At 52.9% G+C, this 26987-nt stretch overlaps 1 protein-coding gene across 1 annotated transcript in view; it reads left to right on the forward strand.

The window, feature by feature from the left end:
• The window catches only part of CCDC33 (coiled-coil domain containing 33), a 107185-nt gene that overhangs the window by 33553 nt on the left and 46645 nt on the right, over positions 1–26987 (forward strand). The window contains exons 4-11 of the mRNA XM_049613858.1: positions 3038–3171; positions 7332–7441; positions 9007–9123; positions 12346–12437; positions 13286–13406; positions 19403–19532; positions 20162–20295; positions 21247–21318. Coding sequence (XP_049469815.1) covers positions 3038–3171; positions 7332–7441; positions 9007–9123; positions 12346–12437; positions 13286–13406; positions 19403–19532; positions 20162–20295; positions 21247–21318 — 910 coding nt within the window. The remainder of the gene's footprint in view (positions 1–3037; positions 3172–7331; positions 7442–9006; positions 9124–12345; positions 12438–13285; positions 13407–19402; positions 19533–20161; positions 20296–21246; positions 21319–26987) is intronic.

Genomic DNA, 26987 nt, shown 5'->3' on the forward strand with positions numbered 1-26987 from the left:
GTGGGCCTGGTAGGGAGGGGTTTCTGTTTCTTGGCAGCTTGGGACCCAGGATTGCTAAACTGTACCCCTGAACCCAACCCCAGTTCCATCCTGGTATGACTGCCCCTCCCATGGCTGGATTAAGTCTAAGCCCCTGACAGCAGGCTCCCAGCCTGGAGCACCCAGCAGCTCCCCCAGGGCTTGCCTGCGAGAGCCAGGCCAGGGCTCTAAGGATCGGAGGGAGGATCCTGCTCTTATAGTAAGCTCTTATAGTAAGCTATATGGAGGCAGGTCCTGGAGAGGTCCCCTGGGCTCGGAAGCTTCCCTGGGAGACCCATCAGGGGCCAGGGGTCCTACAACCTAGCCTTCCATGTGCCCAGCTGAGAGGTGCAGAATGGGAACTAGGAGCAAGGAGTGAACTGGCCCCCTTTGCCCCTCTAGATCTCTAGTTTCTAGAATAGCATCAAGGCCTGAAGGAGTCAGCTGTGCCAGGAAAAGCCATTACCCTGACAGCCTCCCTCCACCTGCTAAAAGCCTCCCTCCTTCCCCTGGGGCCTCACCCCTCCTGAGTTATTTCATCTCCACTCACCTAGCTCTGACAGACCTCTCCTGGTGAGAGAAGGGAGGAAAGGGATGCTTGCTTAACCCCTTCTATGCCTGAGCAGCTCCCTTGGCCTTGTCCATTGTCCTTCCCCATCTCTTTCCATCTGGAATCCCTCCTGCTGGCAAGAGGGAGACAGGCTGGCAAGTACAGGTCATGGGTTCCGACCTGCATTCTGTCACTGCACTGCTTGTGGTTCAGGTCCCTTGCTCACCCTCAGTCTGTCTGCTCTGAGCACTGGGTAGCCCCCAGGGACACAAAATACTGGGTGTCCGTGCAGGAGCAGGTCAGATGTTTGGGGTGTAGAGGACTGACCTCATCCTTATATAGAGTGTAAGGCACAGAGGGGCAGGAGGAGGGGCTCAGACGGCACCCCTGAGTTAGCGGAGGTTAGCAAGTCAGGAGGCAGGGAGCTCCAACCCCTGCCAGCCTTGATGCCTTCTCCTCTCCAGCCTGGCAGCCTCCTTCACAGCCCCGGGCCAGAGGGGCCTTCTTCGCAGGTGTGCGGAGACGAAGTGCCTGGACCAGGGCTGAGTCTGGGAGGCACGCCCCTCATCATCCCAGCCCTCTCTCGGTGCTCCCCTGCCCCTGCCAGGCTGCCTTGGGTCAGCGACTTTTGAGAAATACCCAGCTTGTGTCATACATGAGGGAATAACATGAACTGGGGCCTTCTGTGTGCCAAGAGCTTAACATGCTTTCTTCCCAGTCCTTATAACCACCCTGGGAGGGAAGTCCCACCTACAGAGGAGGAAACTGAGGCTCAGAGAGGACAGGTGGCCTGGTCAAGAGGTAACTGCGGCCTCAGACCCAGTTGTGTGTGGCTCTGAAGCCTGTCCTCTCCCCAGGACTCCATACCTTGGCCACGGCAGCCTGAGATCCTCAGAGGTAGACCCAGAGTTGGGGTCAAGATGGGGGGACACCAGGCCAATTAAAACAATTATGATGATTTAAAGGGCAATTAAAACGATTATGATGATTAGCACCATCATGATACTTAACAACATGCCAACTACTTTACACACATGAATTCATCTCATGCCCACAACCGCCCTGCATTATCAACCCCATTTCACAGGTGAAGGAAGTAACGTACCACAAGAGCACGTACCTTGACAAAGTCACACAGCTAATAAGGGGCAGAGCTGCGATTAGGAACTCCAGGGACCCTGTTGTCATCACCAGGCCACACTGTCTCTCAGCTGAAGCAGAGAGGAATCTCCAGCTGGGCCCTAGAGCTTGGAGACAGGACTCTTACAAGAATGGCTGTCCGCAGGAGTCCTGTAGACAATTGGGGAGCAAAGATCCAGGCTGCTGTGTCACTCAAGTCCAGAGGCCAGAGGGAGCAGTGAGGACCAGGGGGCTCTGAAGGCTTCCTGGAGGGGAAGAACAGGGTGGGCTGGGAAGGCCACAGGCTGATTTAGCTACCATATGGGGCACTTTGGCTCTGAGTTTCTGGGCCAGCTCGCCTGCGCCACACTCCCTTTGGGGGCCTCCGGGGTAGGGCCAAGGCTGGTGAGGACACCATCTGTGCTTCCGCCTGGGGAACCATTGGTGCACAGCACCTCCCCCTCCTGAGTACATGGCATGGCTCCCCCTGCTCCAGGCTCTCTGGGATGGTTCCTCACCCATGATTGCTGCAGTTAATGTAGCAGCGCTATTTACAGCCCCAACATAATAACCTCCTCAACAGAAGAAGTATTAACTCTCTTGCTGAACTGTTTGATGGCTCGGGAGCTCAGGGACATAAGTGTCAGATACCTGTGGGATGCACTGGGAAGCAGAGGCATCTGCAAGATCCCACCTCTCCTTGGACAGGCTGGCCCTGCACAACCCCTCACCGCCCCCCTGCCTTGCCCCGTGCCCAGCTCTAAGTGTCCAGCCCAGGGCCCTGCACGAAGTGGGTGCTGCAAAAGGCAGTAGTGTGCATGTGCTCCGTTGAAAAGGTTCAGAGCCCAGGAAGCTGGGCCGAGCCTTGGGAGTTGGGCCAGCAGCTTAGGGAAACGAAGGTCAAAGGAGAAGTCAGCCGGGCGGGCACCACACAGCCGCCCTGCCCAGAGACTTCCTCCCACTGAACAGAACCTAGAGAAGAGAGTCAGGATGGGGAGTCTATGCACACAGGCGCCTGCTGGGGAACCCTGCCAAGGCAGAGGGCAGAAAGTCAGACAGGCAAGGAGTCTACCCCCATTCCCATTCTCACCCTTGGCCTCGGGTGCCTGAGTCCACGTGAAGGCCTCAGCAGTGGCCGGAGAGACAGGGTCGTCCCCCAGGCGGTCAGGGCAGCCAAGGAGAGAGACCTGGCGTCCCCTGGGCCTGGAATGACAAGAGTGTGTCTGCCTGGGAGGGAGCTCTCCATTCTCTGTCCACCCTTTGCTCAGATTTATGGACAATGTGTCTAGAAGGGGTGAGCAGCAGGCAGGACACCCTTCCTCTGACTCAGCCTGCTCCTCCCCTCCCCAGAGAAACCACATCTGAGGATGTGAAGGACCAGAACGCCACGGCAGCCACATCTGTGACCACAGAGCCCACCATAGCCCCCATCTGGGGGGACACGGTCAAAGTGGAGCTCCAAACTGAGGATGCGGGACAAGAAGGTGAGGTGGGGGCGAAACGTGGCTTGGCATGCACGGGAGGGGTGTGAGGCAGAGGCAGGCTCCCTCTTGAGTCAGCTGGAAGCCACCTGAATACCTCTTTGGGCTCAGTTAAAAGCACTTTAAAGAAAAAAAATCATAATACTGTCACGCCTCATCTCCTCAGTCTGCTCGAAAAATGAGTTGTTCCACATAAATGAATTTCCCAGACAATGAAAGCTTATCTTTTTACGGCTGCTGTTATTATTTTCATGGTTGTTATTACTACCATCTCCCACTGAAACGGCACATTACAGCTTCCTGGCACATCCCCACACATCGCTCACTGGGAGCTCCTCCTGGGAGGAGCAGTGCTGTTCCCATTGCTTAGATGGGAACACTGAGTTTCAGGGAACTGGCCCAAGCTCAGGTAATCAGTAAGTGGAGGACCTAGGATCAGCCACACACACTCTCGCTGAGGCTCCAGTGTTCTAGCTTTTTCCCTAGAATGGTTCCTTATCCTGCTTTGTCTCCTGGGCACTGCCCATTGTGAGACAGCGGTGTCCCTGTGCTTCCTGAGGGCCACGGGCCACTGTCATAGAAACCGCCTACTAGTTCCTCCGCCTCCACCCCCGGAAGCCTTTCCAGCTCCTGTCTTTCAGCAAATTCTAACACTGGAGGTGATTTAAGTTTTTCAAGGCAGGGCTTACACCGAAATCTCCAGGTACAGGTGTACATGAGTATGTGTGTGCACTTTGAGGTTTCCACTCTTGGGTGAGACCTGGGGCTGGGCACCCCGGAGTATTGACTGACAGATGCCAGGACAGCTATGGGCACTGGCATCAGGCATAGTCAGCACAGACCCACAGGTGTGCACAGCGTCTGTGCTCTTATCGAGTCAGAAGAGCCTCAAGTTCCTATCTTGCAGGTGGCCCTTCCCTCAGAGGACCGGCTTTACTTCCCCTCCTTGAAATCTCACCAGGGACTTAGAACTCCCATCTGCCTCATAAAGAGCAGAAAGCCAGCTGCTAAACATGCAGGAAGATGAGAGACAGAGGGTGAGGCGGCCCATCAATAAAGGGGGACAGAGCCAATTCTGGGTCACACCAGATGATATTTTTCTGCCTCTAAAGGGATAGGTGGGGCTGTTGGGGTGAATTGAGAAAATGTGGAAGAGGACAAAAAATTGACCTAGGATTTCACGCATGTGCCTGTGTGCGCCTGAGTGTGCATGTCTCTGTGAATGCCTGCCCGCTGGCTCGTATGTATGCGTGAATGTGGTGTGTGTGAGTACATGCTTGTGTCTGTACCCAGAGGCATGCATGTCTGTGTGTCATGTATGTGTGTATGCATGTGTGTGTCTGACTGCAACACTATGTTATGTATGTGCCTAGATTTATCCGGGAGGCAGTGTATGTCTGGCAGTGTGTGTGTGTGTGTGTGTGTGTGTGTGTGCATGTATCTATGTGGCTGACAGGAAGTTAGGGTTTGTGGTGAGTAGACGTGGTCTGGGACCCCACCTTGAGCTCTGCACATGTCATGTAACTATAGGAAAGGACATGATGAATCAGTGGCCTTGGGGCCCATCTGTGCAGCAGAGAGGGGACAGGACTCACTGCAGGAACAAGAGGGTAGCGAGGCCTCATGGGCAGGCAGGGAATATTGGCAGGTGCCTCTTTGCAGATTGAAGTAGCTGGATGCTCATTGGAACCTGGTTGGAACTGGTTGCTGTGGTGATGTCTGTGGTGGGAGTGGGGAGGTGGGGGCCAAGCCAAGAGGTGGAGGGAAGGGGGAGGGAGCTCAAGGAGGTGTTAATGAAAGCAAAGGGGAGTTGCAGACCCGTGTCAGGGCCAAAGCAGGCAGGTGGCAGAAATGGCTTGTTGGCTACACAGAGGGAGCGGTGGGAGGCTGGAGAGGCACAATGCCCAGAGAAGAAGCTGATGAAGCGTGTTTGTAGCATGGAGACAGGAACAGGGAGGGATGGCTGTCCATTCCCCCCAATCACTGCTCATCTGCTGGTTGCCCACATAGGGCTCCGAAGACTGGGGTAGGAGGAGGAAATGCAGGGCACTCACCCCTTCTTCAGCTTCAGCAAATTCCAACCAGATTTGGGGACTCAGGGCCCATGCGTAGTGGCCATGAGGGGCTGCAGCCGTCATAGCTACTGATGAAGTTTTGGCTGGGAGCACTGGAATCCCCTAGCTGAATTTTTTTCAGTTCTGCCCAGGGCTCGGTGAGTATACAGAGCACTACAGATGGTTAATGAAGAGGAAAATAGTGACAGCTACAAGGAGCATTTGCTTAGACTTTCATAGCTTGAAAAACATATTTCCCTCCCCGCAACAATATTAGGAGAGAGACAACGATTTTCCTTTCTAAAATATTAACATTTTGCAGAGCAGGAAAATGAAGCTCAGAGAGGTTAAGTGACTGACAAAGGTCACAGAGCAAGTTGGCGTGTTTGTATTAGAAACCAGGTCTTCTCACTCCAAACCTCTTGTCTTATTCTACTTCCTTCAAGGCAACTTCAGGTCTTTTGGATGCCCATTTCCGCATTTCCCCTTCTTTCTTTCAAGCACAGATCCCACTTGGCCAGCTCTTGAGGGACTCTGGCAAATGTCTTTCCCTCTCTGTTTCCAGGGTAGCAGTGAGAAAAAAGAAGAAAGGAAGAGTAATTAGCAAAACTCTTCTCCTCCTCTGCCTCCTCCTCCTCCTCTTCCTCCTCCTCCTCCTCCTCCATATGCTCCTCCAACAGTCCTTTTTAAAATTCTTTTAATGTTTGTTTATTTTTGAGAGAGAGAGAGAGAGAGAGAGAGAGAGAGCGAGCAGGGGAGGTGCAGAGAGAGAGGGAGACACAGAATTCGAAGCAAGCTCCAGGATCTGAGCTGTCAACACAGAGCCTGACGCGGGGCTTGAACTCACAAACTGTGAGGTCATGACCTGAGCCAAAGCTGGACACTTAACCGACTGACGCACCCAGGTGACCCTCCATATGCTCATCCAAATGACCCACCCAGCTCCAAGTGACCCAGCCACACAGGGCTCCCAGACTGCTGAACCCGCCCCTCCAGCAGCTGTCCATGGTGCTGATGTGTCCTTGTCTCAAGAAAGAGGCAAAGAGCAAGGGGCTACCCCAGTCTCCATCAGGTACTCTCGTCCTTCCCATCCTCCCTTTTCCATTCTTCTCTAGATCTTTTAGATCCTTCCCTCCTCCATCTCTCTTATTCTCCTCCCTCTCCTCCCTCCTCTTTTTTTCCTCCCTCCTCATTTCCTCTTCTCTCTCACACCATAGACTTCCAGAATGAAAAGATGCCTCCAGGGTTACAAGCCTAGCCTCTCCCATCAGCCATTTACTAGCTATGTGATGGCGATCAAGTAATATAAACCTCTCTTAGCTCCACTGTCCACAGTTTAAAAACAGATGGTGATTCCTACTTGAGGGGTTGTGGTGGCGATTTGTTGGAATAATGACTCAGGAGCACCCATCCCCATGTCTTGCACACAGCAGGTGCTCACTAAGGAGCATTTCCATGATTATTTCTAAGTCATTGATGTTCTTAGAGTTCATCCTGAAGTTCATGCATTTTTTGACAAAATGTAGTCTCTTTGGAGGGAGTTTTCTAAGTGGTGCATTATTCTTAGTGTTAGACTAATTTTCATTTCCTTGAAGATATTTTATTGATATTGGAAGATTTCTTGAGCAAATCACTTTTCCTTACTGAGACTCAGTTTCCCTATTCACAACATGTGGGAGATAAGCCCTCCCCTTCCTGCCTGAGCTGCTGGTGAGAATGTCTTTGACTAAGGGAAGCGGCCTTATTCCTAGGAAGAGGTACTGTTCCTGCTTGCGTGCATATCTCTGTGCCAGCTCATGTGTGTCTGTTGTGATGGGAGCTCCATACTGTGTGTGTCCATCTCTGGGCTGGGAGTTTCTGGACCACTGGACAGAATTGCATCTTTGGATCCCAACAGCACCTAGCACGGACACTTGCCCTGCACAGGAGCTCAAACAGTGCTTTTAAAGTTGTGTACATGTGTGTGTCCCACACATGTGTTGGTTCCTCAGCATGGCCCCTGCTCCCTGCTCTCAGCAATGTCTCACCTCCCACTGGCTCACCTCACCAGGGGTGACGCTGGTCCACTAAGCCCTGTTTTGACCTTGAGCTCATTCTTTCTCTCTTCAGATATGGTCCTCAAGGTGATGGACAATAAAAATAAAGAGGAGCTATTGTCTTACCAAATCCCCATCAAATACCTGAGTCTCTTCCACCCCTACCACTTTGAGCTGGTGAAGGTAAGTCAGGGCCCTGGGTGCTGGGCCCATGTGGGCCTGGAACAGGTAGAGGAAGAACAGATGGTAACCACCCTCACGTGCCCAGCTATTCTCTCAGAGCCTCCCATGCTCACCGTACAGTAAGATAAGTCTTGGGTCATATGAGACTCAGGAAGCACAGCTCCTGACAGGTAGACATGAACGATTTCCATGAGAAATTTGGAATTCTCCAAACTCATCTCTGTAAAACAGCCCAATAGCATGGAACGTCTACTACATGAAATGAATACACCAATTAAAGATATATTCTGATTTCATGTATGTTAAAAGTGGGAATATATCTAAAAATCAAAGAAATACAGTATTTTCATAGTACCTACTGTGTTTCCGGTCCTGGGCTAGACACCATCTTTAATCATCAAGGTGAATTCTGTTTTGCACACATAGGACTGGGACCCAGAGAGAGGAATCCTCTCAACCTGGGTGAGAGAGCAAGTGAGTAGCAGAGTGGAGGGTGAGCCCAGGTCACGCTGTCTCCCAAGTCTGTTCTTTCTGTGCGGCCTCCACACACTGCTTTAGCAGGAAGAAGGCCCAGGAGACTTGGGGTGTGTGGGAAAGAAAGTGCTCCCTGGAGTGCACCCCTCTTGTAGGGAACTTGACATGAGCCTGGAGAGGGGAGCCTCAGGGACCTCAGTCCATGGTCTGAACTTCCCAGACTAGCTCCCCTGCCCGCTCCCTCTCCCCCATGCCGATGGTGGAAGGAAGAACTCACTCTTTGATTGCATGCTAGGCACTGTGCCAGAGATGAACAGAAGCATACTTTCCCCTCAGTGTGCACTCCAGACCCTATTATGGTTTGGCGGAAAGAACAATGTGATGCAAGATTGTGTGGGTTTCTATCCCAGGTCTGCCTCTTGCTAACAATATATCCATAGCAGCCGCTTAACCCCCTAGGCCTCTACTTCTCATTGGCAAAATAGAGACACTGAGCATGGCCATTTGGACAATTGAATGCAACAATGAGCATACAGCCTCTAGTGAGGTACCTGGCACATTGTGGGTGCTCAGTTCAGGTCAGTTCCCCTCCTTTCCTCCCTCCCTGCTTCCCACCAGGTCCTGCATTGATCCTCTTTCCAAGCACCACCTCAACCATGGCCTAGGGTCTTTACCTTCCTTATGCCCCTTCCCTAAGCCTGGATGAGATACCTGGGGCAGGCAGGGCCAGGAAGGCCCAGAGAGATTCATGACTCACCTGGAAGACAGTGCTTTAGCTGTGATTCTGTGATCATCACCCAGGCCTCCTGGCTCTCTGTCCACTTACAACCCAGGCCTTGTTATCACATCTTTACAGAGAGAGCAGGCAGGCAGTGGTCCTTGTGAGGGCGATGAAATATTCAAATAGAAAAGGGAAGATTTATTATATTGATCTTGGAAGGGCTCGCAGGGACCATGAGCTTTAATTATCAGCTCGGAGCCCCGGTGGAGCAATGCCAAGTGATTGTGTGCAGAGGGCTGGATTTATGGCCAGGGTCTGCCCCTTAGTCACTCTCCTTCTTGTGTGTCTTCTTCCCTTGCCCTGTCCCCAGCCCACCCAGTCTGGGAAAGCTGAGGAAGCCACTGCCAAGACCCAACTGTATGTGACCATCATTCGGAAAGGCAGTTTCTTCCACCGTGACATCGGCAGCAACCACACAGCTTTGGAGGTGCCAGGACTGGAGCAGGGGGTGGGGGGGGTGAAGGGGCAAGCTTGGAGCAGACCCCAGGCCCTCCCCTTGGCCACCTCTGGTTAGCCTGACTTTGTGGGGCGGGGAGGGGTGTCTGGGGAAGAAATTAAGAAGGAAGAATGCAACAAGGCCTTCCAAGAATAGCCAAAGTACTTTGTGAAGAACCCACCCTGGGATGACGGGGATGATGGGTTAGGGATGGAGATGAAAATGACACCTAACCTTTTCCAGCACTTCCCAGGCATACAGTCCTGCTCTGCTCCACACATACCAAGCAGGGAGGATGGAGAAAGGGAGGCTCCCAAAGCCTTATGTCTGTTTGAATCTCATGGGGGGTGGGGAGGAAAAGGCCCCCCACCTTGGCCCACATTCCCTTCCTGTTTCTCTCCTTTTCTGTCCCACTTGGAGTAGGGACCCCTGACCTACAACCCCCAAAATTTTAGGGCCTCCCCCTCTTCTTTGAGTCCTATTTCTGAAGAGGTTTGGCTGGCCTTCCAATTAGGCATTCATTCATTCATTCATTCAATAACTGCTTACGGAGCCTCCTCCAGGCTTGGCTCAGCTTAGACCTAGCTGGCACACATGATTCCCCAACCTTCTATTTCTCAGCTTTTCAGCAGCTTCAGAAAGATGGGCAATGCTCTGGAAAGATGTCCAGGGACCTATCCCCCCTCCCTTTCCCCTAAAGCCTTCAAACTTCCCAGAGATGACAGACTTAAGTAGTGTTGGCCTGAGTATGAGAGGGGGACCTGAGAAGGCCCAAGCTCTGGGCTTCCCCTGCCCCAACGTGGCTGATCTGACCCACCCCACGACACTATAAGCCTGGCAGGACAAAAGTGTTCTTTAGTCCCATTTCACAGCTGGGGACACCGAGACTTGGAGAGTCTGGTATGGGAAGTCCAGAGCTTCTGACCCACATCTCTGCTTCCCCACAGCCACCTTGCATGCCAGTGTATATCAGACCTGTAGGTCTGTCATAATCTCCCCCTGTTCTAATCTCCCTCCCTTTTCCATCATGTTCTTTCCTGAGATCTGCCAGCAGTCCACACACACACACACACACACACACACACACACACACACACAAACACACACACACACAGAATAAGGAAGAGTGGTAACAGCTTGGCCTTGCTGTTCCCAGGCCCCACCCCACAGGGAGAAGACCGTACCTTTAAAGACCTGGCAGAACCCTTGCCTGTGGGAGTGGGGGGTCCCCACTGAGGATCTGCCCCACTCCCACCCCAGCCTCCAGACTTATCTGGGAGAGTCTCAAGCACCCCACCTACTCCGCGGCCCCAGCACAGATAGATGCCCCCCTTCCAGTCCTGATAGCAGACTGGAGAGCACAGTGGGAAGAGAAATTGCTTCTTTTACTCACCGGCTGTCATGAGCAGGTGCACCTGGGCAGCTCTCTCATTCACACCTGAGCATATAGCACTGAACAGGTGTAAATTAGCCAGCACCCCCTACCTCTCAGAGGCCTGCTCTCGGCCTCTCCACCTGTTAGAGTCCCTGTGTGCACCAGGGCCTGACACCTCTGCAGTGGACTCGCTCAGCCCAGACTCCCACCCCCACCTGAAGTTTGAAATGCCCGCATCAGATTCAGTCCTTTGAATGTGGGGAAGGGATTCAGTCTCCAAGGGCCCCAGTGAGCATTGAAAGGCCCTGAGCACTATCTTAAGGCTGTATCAGCTCACAGCTGTGTGGAGTTGCTAGCCACCTGCTAAGATGGGTCCTGGCACAGGGTCCTAGGAGAGAATGCCCAGGGAGGAGGAAAGAGGATCCAGAACAAGCCCTTACTCCCAGGCACTCTCTTCCCATTGAAGGTCAGAACTGGGAGGACCAGGGACAGTCTGGTCCAACCCCTCAGGGTATGAGCTGGGATACTAAGGTCCGGCATGGAGCAGGGACTCGCCGTGGTGACATAGTGACCCAGCTGTTGTGAGTGGGCCCTCAGCTGTGTTCACAGCCCCTTCTTTTTCCTGCTCTTCTTCCCATGTAATTAGGGCCCCCGTCCACCCTCCAAGACCAGCTCAAGCCCAGCCCTCCCACCCTGCTGAGGTCACTTCCTGGCTCCTGCCCTGCCCTGCCCTCCCAGGTCTCAGTGATTCTGTTTCTCTCATGCTCAGAAACACAATCAGCCTCTCCCTCCCCATCCTCTACGTTTCTCCTTCCTAAATGGTGCTCATTTATTCCCCAAACACATACTGGGCTCCTACTCTGTATCACATGCATTTGCTAACAGCTGGCTATACAGCAGTGAATGAGGTAGACATGATCCCTGCCTCTGTGGAGACTAGGTTCTAGTCAAATGGACACAATGTGAGCAAGAAAGAACTAGAACAAACACAGGCTATGATGAGTGCTAGAGAAGAGACAATCCAGGGGCTAAGGGAATGGGGTGGGCTACTTTAGTAAGGTCACAGAAGGCCTCCAGAAGGTGGTGACATTTAAGCTCTAAAGGAAGAGAAGGAGCCAGCCACTGAGTCACTGGGGGTGGGGGTGGGGAATCTAGGCAGAGGGATCAGCGTATGCAAAGACTCCGAGGCAGAAACAAGTGAGTATGCTGGAGGTGTGAGACAAAAGAGGCTAGAGCCAAAGACTGAGGGATTGGTGGAAATGTGGGCTGAGGGCAGACAGGCCACACATGCAGGCCTTGACCATGATGGTTAGAATTATAGAATTCATTCTAAGGGCAGTGGGAAGAGGGTCATCTCTGGGTCTCAAGCAGGAGAAATAACATGATCCCATTTATTTTTACAAAAGTGGTTTTTGCCATTATGTGTCAAACTGCCTGAGAAAGCAGATGGATTGGGGGCCAGAATAGAAGCAGAGGCCACTGATGGGGGTCAGAGAAGTAGAAGAAGCCACCGGAATCACAGCTGGGGGAGTTGGGGTGAGGACTGAGGGGCTAGTGGGAACCCATTTGGTGGGTAAGGGGTGAGGGCCAGTAGCCAGATCAGGAATTGCTTGGGTTGGCAATAGAGGTATGGGGGGACAGAATCTGTGTCTTCTCCCCCTGCCTTCCCAATGCCTACCCCAGCGTCTGAAGGAGAGTAGCCTTGAGCAGAGAACCAAATGAGGCAGATGGAGGCAAAGATGATCTCATTACTGGGGAGAAAGATGGTAGATGGGTTGGCCTTGTTTCTGAGAGGGCCCAAGGCCACCCAAGGCTCACTTGCCTCCTCTCTTCCCCAGGTCTTTCTCCGGGGAATCAACGAGCCCCTGGTCAACAACCCTGACCCCATGGTGGTCATTGCCAGGGTGGTTCCCAACTACAGTGATTTTAAGTGAGTGGGGCCCACACTCACTTAAGGAGGGTGGGGAGGGCAGAGGACAGAGGAGGGGAAAGGCTGTCATTGCCATATGATTCCAGGAGGCCTAGAAACCTACCCTCCCCAAGGCCCTTTAAACCTTCCCACTGGGTCTGAGGTCCCAGGAAGGTGCTCTCAGCCCCTGGAGAGGGGTGGCTCAGAACTCTCTGGAGAGCAGGCTGCAGGGCAGGCCAACATGTGGAGGAGGAGAGGAGGTCCTCAGCCCCTCCCAACCTGATGCGGTGGGTATGGGATGGGGAGGCAGAGCTGTCTGCCTCTGTCACTGCCTCTGGTGGCCCAACAAGACTCAGCCACACCATCTGTTGAGTTCTGATGACCTGTGAACACCCCTTGCTTGTTGGAGAAATGAAGATGACTGATTCACTCATTCCCAGCCCTCCTAAAGAGCTCAGCACATGCACACACCCTGAATCCTGCCCTTACAGCCTCCGTGCTCCCCACCTTAAGCCTAAACCATGGGGGTGGGTCACTCTGGCAAGGACTTCCAAAGGTGAGGCATTTTAAAGATGGGCCAGCTGAGGCATTGAGATGTGGCCAAGGCCACAGTGAGCCATGGGGAAAGGAACCTGGGAGTTGCAGCCTATCTCCTGACCAAGATGAGCTTTCCCAAGGCTTGGGCCAGCAATCAGGGGGACCATCCATCCCCTGTCCTGGTGTCCAAGCCACTGCACCCTCCTCCTCTCTCACATCAGTCCAGAGTCTGTCCAAGCGGGACCCCATGGCTTCCAGGCTTGGGCAGATAGTCAAGAGTACTGAGCATCTGTAGCACTCATGGGCTGACCCCTGTCTCCTTGCCTCCCCAGGGTCAATCAAATGAAGCAGGACCCAGCCTTCGTGGGGCTGCCCATCACCCCACTCCCCTTCCCAATCCCGTCTCTTCTGCACTTGGATGTTCCTCGGGTCAGCCAGAACGGGTGTCCTCAGGTATGGCTCCTTCCCCCACACACCCTGTCACTGGCTCAGACCTCTAGTGTCTCACCCACGTGTCCATTCATTCATTCCTTCAGTCAGCGATTCCCTTGACTATTAAGGAGTTTATTGAACCCAGCCATGTACCCAGAGCCATGCCTGTCTGTGCTGGGGAGGAGCTGCCCTCGGGGCACTCTTGGTCTGCAGAAGATAGACATCACACATAGGAAAAGGTCAAACATCAACACAAGGTAATATGTAATCTAATAACAAACCAGGAGGGACTGTCAGAGCTATAAAAATCAGAGAAGACACAAACAGACAAATATTATCTGATGCCACTTATATGAGGTTCCTAGAGTAGGCAAATTCATAGAAACAAAGTAGAATGGTGGTTGCTAGAGGGAACAATAGAGTATTATTGTTCAATAGGTACAGAGTTTCTATTTGGGATGATGAGAAAGTTCTGGAAATAGATAGTAGTGATGGTTATGCAACACTGTGAATTTACTTAATGCCACTGGACTGTACACCTAAAAATGGTCCAAATGGGATGGTTTATTTGTGTATATTTTACCACAATAAAAAAATTTTTTTTTTAATTGGAGGCCATAGGGATATGAAGCCTGGGTGATTAGAGTGGGTATCCAGACACAAGGCTCTTGAGTTTTCAATAGGGGAGGGTTGGTGCAGGGCAATAGAGAATAAGAGTACAAGAATAGGGATGGGACACACAAGGCATGAAGCACATCATGTCTGGAGAGGAGGGTAGTGTATTTGAATATGTTGGGGAGGGATGTGCAGACTGTGGCTGGGCTCCAGGCAATGGCCAGTTCAGTCTCTTCCCATAGTCTCTACTTCAGCGGGAGCTTGCCTCACATGGTGATCCCCATATTCCTGGGCCTTGAAGAAGACCGGGGTGCCTGGGAAGTCCTTCCTCCCATCCAAGTACTAACCAGGCCCGACCCTGCTTAGCTTCCGAGATCAGACGAGATCGGGCGCGTTCAGGGTGGTATGGCCGTAGACCTGGAAGTCCTTCCTGTTGTCTGCCCACCACAGTTCATGTCTGGCAGGGCAAATACAGAATGAGGCACCCCTTTGGAGCCCCAGCCTTCATTTAAAGGCAAGGACATTTGAAGGCTCAGACACAGGCAAGAGTGATGGTGTCAGGGAGGGGTGGGATGAAGGGGGACCCTGGGGACAGAGGCTTCAAACCCAAACCAATCCTCGGCCTGATTTCCCCAGAGTCATCTCACACATGGCCCTGCATTTGCCCAGAAAATTATGAACCAATCAGCAGGCGGTCCCAAGGGGCAGGAAGCACTGGCTGCTTTAATGAGGGAGCCCCCTCCCATCCCTGGACCCTCTCTGGCTGCCTTTGCTAATGAATCTTTGGGGGGGGGGAGGTGCCCCTAGCTCCAAAGACTTGCCTCCTGTGCCCCATGCATGTGTGGGACTCAAGGCCAGGGTTCCAGTAATGGCAGGACACTTGTTCACTAGGCAACATGGTAGTTGGGTCAGGTTGAGAACTCACAGAGGTGCCCACGTACCAGCGGTGAGAGGACAGGGACAGGCCTCTGTGGTACAAGGTGGGGGTGGGCAGAGCCCTACCTCAAAGGGGCACCAGTCAGCAGCTTACACACACCCCTGCTGCAGCCCCTTTCTGAGTTGAGAGGTGGTGGTTGGACCAGGTAATTTCTAGGACCTGCCTCTCTGACATCTTCAGTTGCTGTGACTTCCCACCAGCTGCCCACCAAGCCAAAGCACCGTGGGCAGAGATTTGAGAGCCTGGCACACCTGAGTTCGACCCCCACCCCCACCCCACTCTGTGACTTACCAGCTCCATGAGCTCAATTTCTCCAATTCCAGATTCCTACCTTTACTGGGCTGTTAGGAGAGATTAAAGGAGTAACCTGTGCACGGCGCCCAAGCCCAGGGTGGAAGGAAGTTCAGTGGACCCCATCCCTTTCAGAGCTGCCCCTCCTAGTGTCCAGTGCCTCCTGAGGCCAGCCTGGCCATTGCCCTTGTTACATTTGGCTACAAGTAACAGAAACCTCATGGACTTAAGCTCTAAGGATATTTATTGTTACAATTGTCAAGGGGTCCCCATGTAGGATGCTGCCAGAATTGGTTGATGCACCATCTTAGCGATGTCCTCAGGACTCAGGAGCTTTCCACCATCCCTGGATTGCCATCTTCAGGTGGCTAACAGCTCATGGAGGCAAAATATTCGGGGTACCCCAGACATGGCCAAGACCGGAGAAAGAAGGAGCCTCCTCTCCTTCTCACCTGTGGCTTTTAAGTAGCGTTGGAAACCTCCCACCCGCAGCCCCTCCGCAGACCTCCTTTCTCGTCTCATTGGCCAGAATTGGGTCACATGCACTTCTCTCACAGCCAATCACTGAGGAGGGGTGTGGCATCATCGCCTTGCTGTAGCCGAAGTGCACAGGTGAGGTGCAGGGTGGCCGCCTGGACCAAAGCAGTTTCTGTTGGCTAGGAGGGAGGAAGGGGAATGGTTGAGGGGTAGGCGGCTCTTAGAGTCTGCTTCACCTCTCTCAGAGTCTGGTGATGACGGCAAAACTGGTGAGTGAAGAAATAGGTGGGCCCATAGGGCTGACCTGACTCTACCGGAGGGACACGAAATAGGGTGGGACTTTGGAATTACTCCTCCCCTGCACCCCGCACCTTTGGGGGAGGGCCATTGGCCAGCAGGCTGCTCCTGTCATCTCCTCCTGTCTCAGCTCCCATGGCCAGTCGGTACCCAAGCTCTCATGGGGCCCCTTTCCAACCCGCAGACCTTGCCCTAGTGCTGGCCGCGTCTTCTCTTGGCGTGACCCACGGCAGCAGCCTCCACTTGGGCCCATCTCATTCAGCGTGTGAGAAGCAGCCAGGGCAATGCCTCCCCCAGATCGAGGCTCTTCCCCTGGATCCCTGACTCCTTCACTGACAGGACAAAGCCCTCGCTGGCCACCAGGTTCACAAGGCCTCGTCCCCTACAGCCTCCTGTTTCACTGTTCCAACCCGCACAGCCTTTCTGTAGTCACTCTGGATGCCCAGCTCTTCTCCATGTTCGTGCTGTCCTCTCTGGCCTCCCAACTCTGCTGCACTCAGCCTAGAATGGCCTTCCTCCCTCAGATCCTCCTTTACCCTGTTCAGAAGTCATCACTTTCTCCTCTGACATCCCAGCTTCCAGAACTCACAACTTACTTAGGCCTCTGCATAGATCATAGGAGTGTGTGTGTGTGTGTGTGTGTGTGTGTGTGTCCTATCACCTAGGAAGACGGCGAGCTCCAGAGTGGACAGGGTCTGACTCTAGGTCGCCTGTAGGCCCTGAGCACCCCTGAGGTATAGAGCATGCAGGAGCCCCCAGTCAGCATTTGCTGAGTTCAACTGAACTTTCACCTTGATATCAAAGTATCCATTATCTCCTTCAGCCTTCACAACAGTCTTCCAAGGCATCGAGCATAAGACAGTTCCCAGTGGACAGTGACAGCTCGGTTCCAGTGAGGGGAAGGGACTTCCCGGAGGTCTTGCGGCAAGGTTGAGGCAGACCTGGGCCCAGAGCTAAGGCGTCCTGGCTCCCTTGAGGCCCTCCAGCATCAGCCACTGTGAGCTACTCTTTCTGGAATGGACAGAGCAGACAGTGGCAGGTGTGGGTGTGGATGTGGTGGGCCCAGGGGGAATGGAAGGAGGGCCCATGGGCCCATGTAATGAAGGCTCTGTCCCTAGGGAAGGCAGGTCTGCCTCAGTGGCAAGGGGTTAATGGCTTTGCTGAAGATTACAGCCGAGGGTTAATCACATCCCTTAATTCCACAGCCTGCCATGGCCTTTCCCATTAGCATCTGTGGTCAATGGCTTCCCCACCCCATGCCCTGCCCACTCCATACGTGCATGTGCATGCACACACACACGCATCCCACTGACACCTTCACCAGGGCCTTGGCATCAGACTGTGAATGTGATTAATCCTTGATTCCTTGCCCCTCCCCCTCACTCTGTTCATACACGGGAGAGGCTGGACCCTGTCTCCCCAGTTGTGGGTCTGAAGGGATCTTTCCTGGAGGACTCATCCTGGGAAACCATTCAGGGAAAGAACTGTCCTTACTGAGCAGTCAGACACTATTTCTTGCTTAGTAGGCTCCATTTAGACACATTAGTAGGCCCCAGAGAGGACAGCTAGCATCCATTAAATACCCCTCTTCCCCCCCCCCCCCGGGTGGGAAGCAAGGGATGGAGGCAGCAGGGGACTGAGTCACAGGTCCTTCTTGAGTGTCCCAGGGCCTGGCAGATGATCCAGGCTATGGGGAAGGCCCTCTGGCACTCAAGAGAACAGGGTGGCTCTGGGATGGGCATGGTTTGGGGATCAATCCTGAAAGACCACTCCCAAGCCCCACAGAGCCTGAAAGCAGCTTCTCTAGCCTGGCCCCATGGCCAAGTGGCTGTCCCCAAGCTCCCTCCAGAGCCTGTTCTCAGGAACACTCCCATCGCCCCAGTCACTGCCCCTGTGTTCAGGACCCCTAGCCCCAAAGTGACTGCAGCTCATGTCTCCAGGGGCAGGGGCCAAGGCAGACACAGCTGAGCCTCAGGCCGGGCCTCAAAGAACCAGAGCAGGCACATTAGTGTGACAGGCATCAGGGCCCTGCCACCACGGGGGGAGTGGACCCACACTGATATTTTGAGATCCTGCATCAATAACTCCCGGAGCCAGCGGTGCATTTGTGCTGACCTTTCTGAGCACTGACTGATTCCCGCAGGGGAGCAGGAGGTGGGAGCGGCCGCCACTGTTGCTGACAGCCCCTGGCTGGGGACAGAGGCAAGGCAACCTGCCGGGGGTCCGCACCAATGACCCCAGCCCCTCCCTGTGTTGGGACCATGCAGGGCTGCCTGCTGGGTGTTCCAGGCTGATGCCCCTGTGTTCCATTCCCCACTCCCCATTTTCCAGCCTTTGCAGATGCCAGGACTCCTCTACCTGGAGTCCCTCCTCGTTCCAGGTGTCCTCCACCCTTGCCACGCTTGCTGCCACACGGACCTTTTTCTTGGGCTGTTTTCCCAGCTGGAAGCCCCTCCTCCTTCCCTTCACCCTGCCATATTTTACTTCAGAGCCTTCCTCTGGTCCTTCGTCCTGCAAGACAACTCTGCTGACCACCTTCAGGAATGTCTCATCTAGCCCCTTATTCTGTGGCCATAGTCAATGCTCTCTTGTCTCATTGTTTAAATAGTACTCGTGTGTGCTCCAGCTGCGGACTTAGTATGCTATCAAGTCCCCCAGATGCCCGTTGGCATGCCCTGCAGACACACCAAGGCTCAGGCATCTGCAGACCTGCCGTAGCGTCTGCAAAGGCCTGGGGAACCTGTGTGGGGCGGAGAGGGGCTGGTGACAAGGGTAGAGGCCATGTCTAATTTGGCATCTCTGATACCACCACAGCCCTGGGTGTGAATACTAGTGCGACTTTTCAGGAAAATAGTTTACCAGCGATCAGTCAAAGGCCTTAAACGGCACATCCTTTAACTCAGGGTCTCCATTTTGGGTACTCAGGAGATAATTTGAGATACAGAGATACATGTCAAAGAATATTCAATGCAGTGATAGTCTAGGAAAACATGGGAAGGGAGAAGCCAGGGCGCTTGGACACGAGAAAATGTCCTGCAGCTATGAAAATCGTGGATAACAGGGTTACCTGTGACTCTGGATATGCTCAGGTTTTCATGGTGAATGAAAAACATAAGATGTTAGGATGACAATTATATACAAAATAGGCTTCAGAAACAAAACTAGAAAGAAATGCACAGGCTTAGGATAGTTGTCTTTAGTGTGTAGGAATTTAGCGTTTTTCTTTTTAATCTTTTTATTCTTCTGTATTTTCCAAAATTCATGCCTTACACGTATGCTGCTTTGGTAATTGGGACAAACGTTTGTGACATATATAGACACACATAGATGGATAAATCTGGACATCCTTCATTTGGGAGAAGCTGTGGGCTCACCACCCACTCCCACTGCCTCCTTTCAGCTGTCCAAGCCTGGGGGACCCCCGGAGCTGCCCTCATGGAATCAGTCCTTCCTCTTCCAAGGCCGAGACGGAGCCACCAACTTCTCGGAAGACACAGCCCTGGTGCTGGAGTTCTACCCCTCGACTTCCAGTGAGTGCGCTTGCCAGGCCAGGGCAGCCGTGCATCAGGACATATGATGAAGGGGTGCTCAGACCACCTGCCTCTGCCCCCTGCAGGGATGGGTTAAGGGGACCCAGTTCCTAGTGCATGCAGACAGGTAGAGGAGCACCTGGCAGCCTTCCTTGTCCTTGTTCCATGGCACGGGCCAGGATACATGGGTCCTATTCCTGTATTAGATCCATGCATTTTTATTGAAACCCTGTCCCCTCCCCATGTACCTGTCAGCGAGGAGGGAGGGATCCCCCAGGGCTCACAGACTACAGGAGAAACAATTCAGAGACCAGATGATCCAAGCCTGAGTTCCACCTTCAGAGAGTAAAGCCCCCAAGGGCAGAGACAAGGGAGATCCAGGTACACACCCCGAAACCCAGAATACGTTTGGAGTTTGGCCTGGAACTCAGGAAGCCCTAAAGAGCAGAGGAGGAGGATCCTTGTGCAGGGCAAGGCCAGGAGACAGGAAAGAGGCTGGCAGTGAGGGATGGGAGAACTAGATGTCGGGTACCAACAGATCGGGCGCCTGGTGGGGCCTCAGATGCTGGGATCCGAGGAGCCTGGGGTGGGGGCTCTGGTGGGAGTCCCAGCTGGTCCTCCCTCTACAGTGAAAGGCAGTGAGCCGTGGACCCTCAGCAAGCCCCTGGGCATCTCCGTGTTGCCGCTAAAGAACCGTTTGTACCGCAAGATGCTGACAGGGAAAGGTCTGAATGGGCTGCACGTGGAGAGGCTCCCCATCACTGTGAGTCCCCAACCCTGAATGGAGCTCGTGATGGGTGGCCTGCTCCCGCCCCTCTGCACCCTGCTCCACCTTGCCACACTAGCACAAGTGAATCTGGCTTCTCCAGCAGCTTCCACCAGGGCCCCTACCAGGGAAGCCAACCACTGTCATGTGTAAGGAGCTCCCCTGAGTTCCTGCCCCAGCAACGCGAGCAGAAGTACAGGGAGCCCCCATGGGATGGTGGCAAGAGCTCAATCCTTTAACCAGCCAGACCTGGGTTTAAATACTGACTGGCCCTAGTTCTCACTGTGCAACCTGGGGCAAGTTTCTTAGCCTTTCTGAACCTCAAAGTGCCCATCTCTAAAATGGGAACAACATGCCCGTATAGGATCTCTCTGTATGACAAAAGAGCCAAGGGTCCAGGCTCCAGAGCCTGACTGTCTGGATCCAAATTCCAATTCCACCCCTTAACAGATTACATCACCATGGGAAAATTAAAGTTCCGGTGCCTCAGTTTCCTTATCTGTAAAATGGGTTCATAGTAATAGAATTTTTCTCCTAGGGTGGCTGTGAGATTTTTTTGAAGCAAAAGTATTTAGAAAGTAGAGTATTTAGAACAGAATAAATTCTCATTAAGAATTAATACACGATTACATCATTGTTTATTTCTATGCCACCTTTTCCCCTAAAATACTTCTGGCCATTCTGACATAATAGACCTCAATAAATGGGAGTTTCCCTACTCTGCCAGGAAACAGGTCTGGAAGTGCCAGTCGGGTCTACAGTGGAGTTGGGAAGGGAGGTTTGAGGCAGTGAGGGTGAGCGGAGGCAGGGACCAGCTCCCACCTCCCTCTCAGGCCCCGGGCAGAGCCCCTAGCAGGCACCTTCTTGGGCAGTCCAGAGCACTGGGCAGAGCAGAGGCAGAAGCTGTCTTGGCCAGCATGGGCTGACTGCTCCCCTCTCCTCCCTTAGGACACCAAGCTGAAAACCATAAATGGTGAGGCCCCCACAGTGGATATCTCCTTCCAGCTGCTCTCCTCTGAGGTAAGGCTGCAGGGCATGGGAAGGTCAGGGCCTGGCAGCCGTATGCCAGCTCCTAGAGCCCCACAGTGGGCTCCAACCTCCTTCACAATTGCTGGCCTTGTTCAGGGGCTGGGGCCAGGGGCTTCTGGGAGGAGGAGACAGCTGCTTTGGGTAGAAATATCTGAGGGGGATTTGAGGCTCTGGAAAACAAGATAGAAAGCTGAGATTAGGAAGAAAAGAATTGAAAGCAGAGGGCCGCCCAGATCTGGGAGTCAGTCTCTAACCCAGCCCAAGCCAAGCTGCGCTCATTGGGATCAAGGTTCTACCAGGGTGAAGTAGGATTTCGGCTGCTGTTGCTGTGGAACAAACTAGAACCTTAAAACAGCACCCATTTATGAGCTCACATTTCTGTGGGTGGGCAATCTGATACAGCATGGCTGAAATCAAGACGTTGGCGAGGTCACATTCCGTTCTGGAAGCTCTGGGGAAGAATGTGCTTCCGAGCTCATTTCGGTGGTCATCAGAATCCAGTTCCCTGCCGTTGTAGGACCAAAGTCCCTGTTTCCTTCCCGAGGGGCCTCTCGGCTGCTGAAGGCCACCTGCATTCCTTCTCACAATGGGCCCCTCCATCTTTAAGCCAGCAGGCATGTCAAATCCCCCTTACACTTCTCAACTCTCTGGCTTTCTCCTTTGTCAGCAGCCAGAGAAAACCCTCTGCTTTTAAAGGGGCTCATGTGATTAGGGCAGGCCCACTCTGATAATGTCCCCATCTTAAGGTCAACTGTGCCATGTAACATAATCACAGGGGTCATAGCTCATCATAGACATGGGTCCTGGGGATTAGGGTGTGGAATCTTGAGGGCCCGTTTTTGGAATCCTGCCTGCCACAGCTGGGTTGATCCAAGTGGAAAGATACCACTGGCTGAGCCCTGCCTGATGGATGGGATCTCTTCCTCTAGTCAGCTCTCCCTGGACTCAGAGTCCAGGTTGGACCCTGGTCATCTGGCCCCAGTGCACCAGCCAGGCACCTCCTGGAGTTCTTCCACTTTTTAGTCGGTAGTGTTGGGACAGGCACGAAGCCGGGATATGGGCAGTTCAGGACCATGAACCCAGGAAATACTGGCAGGGGCTGATGTCTGGGTCAGCCCACTCCTTCCAGCGTCCCGTACCAGGAAAAATAGCCAGAAGCACTGGGGTAATACTTGGCCCTGTGCCTTATGCATGGAGAACACAGGAATTCCATGGTGAGGGGTGTCTGGGAATGCAGCCACCTGCAATTGTGTCCCTGCAAGACCTCTGGTGAGTACCTGGGACCTCCCATTAGCACTTCCCCTTCTGGAATGTTCTGCATTGTCTTCTAATTCCTCTAATTCCTGGTGAAAGAGAGTTTGTTAGATACAGCCAGACAGCCCTCACCAACACCAACACCAAACCACATGCAGGACCAGGAAGGTACTGAGAGGGGAAGACACAGAAGCAGTGAAAGACCCCAGGAAAGAAGAAGGGTCCTTAAAGAAAATGTCACAGATTTCCCAGATTGGAGCTCAACACTCCACGGCCTCTTCTCGGGGTCTAGAGTCTGTCAGTGGCCACTGCCTGTCCCCTCCTCACCTCGCCCTGCCTCCTGTCCCTTTACTGGGCACCTGTGTCCAGAGGACCGAAAGGAGCATCAAGTGCCCCTGGTCAGGCCACTGGGGGACCCAGGCAGGCAACAGGCAGGTGGACGGGACACTTCCCCAGTTGCCCAGGGGCTAGGCACAAAGGTCTCAGTAATGAATTATTCACTGGAGCTGTGCTAAGTGCAGAATTAATCCCTTTCCTTCCAGCTGGCGGCCTCACTAAATTATCCCTCCAAGTCATGCGGGAAAACGCTGCCGAATTCATTTAGCTGCTGAGTGTTTTGATCTGGGCCTTGTGATTTTAGCTTTCCCTTCCCCCAGCCCCCCTCCCCCTGGAGGCGGGTAGAAAACCTTTCAGTAATGGATTTCCGAGAAGAAAGGAAAAGAAAGGGATCGAGATTGGGTGTGTACCAGGAAAATAGTACGAGAGGAAATTCAGATTCTGTGGCCAAGTGCTCACACACACAGTTGCACACGTGCACACTCTCTCCCACCATCACATTCAAATACCCACATGCAGAGAACACATATGCACAAACATGCACACACACACTCCTTTGCCAGGGTGCACACATTTAATGCATATATACATGCTCACACACACATGCAACTTGACACACAGACGTTTTTCACACCCACATTGGCATACAAAGAAGCTAAATCTCTTTGTGGCTAAACTGTTTCTTGGTGAAACTATCTGTGAATTGGCCAATAACTGGCTCACTTTGATTCTAGAATCTTGAACTCCAAATTTGGGGGTTGACTGCTCATGTAGTGGACCCGGCATAAAGTTCTTGCAACCATCCATTCATACGTTTATTCTGCATGTGTTTGACGAAGCCTAGAATTTGGGCTGCCCTTGTGGATTGCAATGCGGAGAGGGAGGGGCCGGCAGCCATGGAGCCCATCTGCCTTGAATTCTCCCTCATCAGGCTTAAACATGGCTCTCTGCTAGAGAGCCATGAGCCCTTTTGGCATCCTTCTCCCTAAGAGGTAATGGGAGGATGTTGAGAATGGATGAACAGGTGGATGGCATTGCAGCCGAGTCCAGAGGGCCCATCCCCAACTCCATCACTCACCATCAACCTTCACTCTTCTTGCCCCATTGTCCTCCGGGCAACTGCAAATGTTTATTGGACACCTGCTATGTAGCAGATACTGTCCTGGTTTTAGCGATCTTACACAGAGGACAATGAGAAAAAGGCCCTGTCCTCATAAAGCTTGCATTTTTAGAGGACAGGGAGTGTGGACCAGACAATGAGCCAGTCAGTTCATGAGCAGACATCACCTCCTCGTAAGGGGCCTGATGAAACCCAGCGAGGTGATGTAATAGCAAACACTTGACAGGTTCTGAATTCCTTCCGTCTTATTGTTCCACCTGAGATGGTGTCTGCAAATCCATGGTGGGAGGTAACCTGGCCTTCACATTTGCATTCTAGCCTGTGGGACCAGAAACATTGCTTCTTCCCCCATTGAAATCAAACACAGCTCAAAGCTCCACAAGCCACTGCCTGAAGCCTGGGATCTTAGAGTCCTGTGGACACTCAGGTGCAGGGGGGGCTTGGGATAATGGGCCTCTTGAGGCCCCTCAACCTCGTGGCTAACAATTCCATCTGAGGGGCACATGATCAGATGTGCTACTGAAAAGCGATGCTTCAGGAGAAGTGAATATGCATGCCTTATTTGGGTACCTCCCTCCTGAGGATACATCCTCTTTCTCACAAGCCTCTTTCTCATGAGACCGGTCATCCTGGTTAATTGAGGTTTTGGTGAACACCATCTCCCCACACCCACTGCTTCCACATCACCCCTTCTCAGCGTTCTGGGGAACAAGAACATTGTGGAATTTCCAAATAGGCAGAGACCACAGAGGTGTCTCTCAGTCGCACCCCCTGGACAGGATTCTCCTTGACAACATCCACCACAGGTGGTCTTACTCTTGCTCTGCCATGACAGGAAGCTCACTACCACCAGAAGCACCCTGCCCCATGGCTCAGTGGCCACAACAGATAGAACTGATCACCCCACATTGAGCCTACCCTCTCTCTTTGCCCAGGCTCCTGGCTCCACCACTTGGAGCTGCAGTGAAGCCCTGGCCAGCCTCCTGTACCGGTTCTGGGGACACTGGCACATGGTCAGCCATTCAGCATGCCGGCTGGCAGACCAGCTGACAAAAACCCTGCAGTTTCTGTAAATGGCAAGATGGAGTGGTCTCCTGGTTTGGGATATTGTGTTTGAAGTGGTTCTGTTGGTGATGGGTTAAGCTTTTTCCCTCTGATGGGACTTCTCTACAGGCACCTGCTGCTTACAGTGATCTGCTTTAAGCTGGAGTTGTGTGTATAGTACATGAATAACTACACATAGGTTCACAAAAACTAAAAAAGAATGTACACCTGCATATACACAGCAGACTTCCCTTTATTGCACATTCGGTGGGGGTTGGCTCTGGAGGTCCATTCGGCTCTAAGAATCCAGGAGCCCGTGGCTACTCCACATACACATATATGAATAACCCTTTGCTCTCCTCCATTCCCCCTCTGATGTTGGCCTCTTCTCTTTGAAGAGTGTGATCTGGTCCCTCAGGAATCTGTGCTTCTCCAGGCTAAACAGTCTGCCTCTTTTAATGAACTGGTTTCAAGATCCCACAGCAGTTTTGGTGCCCTCCAGCTTGCAGGCAACCTCTTTGAAGTGAGGCCCACACCTGACCAGGTCTCCTAGGTTGACCCGTGCGGATTGGAGTCCAGCATGCACACTATAGGTGCTCATTGTGTCAGTCCCTGCCTCCTTGCATGGAAATGTGCCTCCTGCAAGGTTTGAGTGTTTGGCAACCGTGTGCCCTCTTGAGCTGGAGTATGGAATCCAGAGTCTTACCCAGGCAGAGCACCAGGGCACCAGGCAAAAATGGGGCCCCTCACATGGGTGGCTGCCTCCTTCTTAGCCCACAGCCCTGAGAGATGCTGGGAGGACTTGAAACCCACAGGTTTCCTTGGATGTTAGCACAGGGTGAGTGCCTTTGTGGAGAGAAGGAGGTGGCGCCTGCTGCCACCCACTGAGGGAAGAGGCGGCTCCCACAGTCCTGTCTGACCCTCCCCCTTTGCTGTTCTCACAGGGAGAGGCGGGCAGGTCTTCAATGCCATGCATGGACTGCCCTGGTGTGTTCATTCGAATCAGTTACAAAGCTCTCTGGAGACCAGACCAACGTGGGGACAAAGGGCCGTTTGACAAATGTGGAGGGGAGCCCAGAGGACAGGCAAAATCACACTGGCTTTTGATGAATTTTTATAAATTTCTTTGAAGGCCACATATGAAAACCCTGATCTGGTCCTCTGAGAAGCCCCAATACAAACCTGCCTCCATTTCCTCACCAAACGCAGCTGCCTGGAAGGCCCAGTGTTTAGGATGATGCAGGAGCCTCCTCGGCTGGTTCCGTCCTCTAGAGGGTTGGTTCTGTCCCCACCCCTAAGTCCTCAGCTCTGAAAATGCTACCACATGGATGATGATGGATCCAGAGAAAAAGACCCTTTCCCCTCCCACAACCTCCCAACACCCCTGCCTGTCTTTCCTTCTATCCCAGTTCCCCTACCCAAAGAGTGTGCATCCTTAGATCTGGGTTTGAATCCTGGATCTTTCACTTGACCTTTCACCCTGAGTTCCACCTTCTTCATCCATAGAAGGGAGTCATGATCCCTACCAGCCAGGAATATAGTGACAATTGAATGAAGGAGCCTGTGTAAGTGCCCAGCCCAGTGTAGTTGCTGACAAACATGCTGAACTCATCAGAGATGAGGACAGGGCTCCTGGGGGAGGGGAACAATGGAGCCTTGCTAATTCATCACTCGGCGCCCGCCCTTCATGACAGCTGCTCCACCAGATTCACATACATAAGGACATCAGGAGGCCTTGTCAAGTGCTGAAGATAAACATCACCAGCCCTACATTTGGTTTCACAGCAATTTTTCAGGGAATGAAGAAATGGAGAAGAGACAGACAATCATCTCTCTAGAGGCCAGATTTGCTGAAGTCCCCACTACATCCTGCCTTGAGCTGGGGCTGTGGAGGAGGTGGAGAAAG

Source organism: Panthera uncia (assembly GCF_023721935.1).
Source record: "Panthera uncia isolate 11264 chromosome B3 unlocalized genomic scaffold, Puncia_PCG_1.0 HiC_scaffold_1, whole genome shotgun sequence".
Taxonomy (NCBI): domain Eukaryota; kingdom Metazoa; phylum Chordata; class Mammalia; order Carnivora; family Felidae; genus Panthera; species Panthera uncia.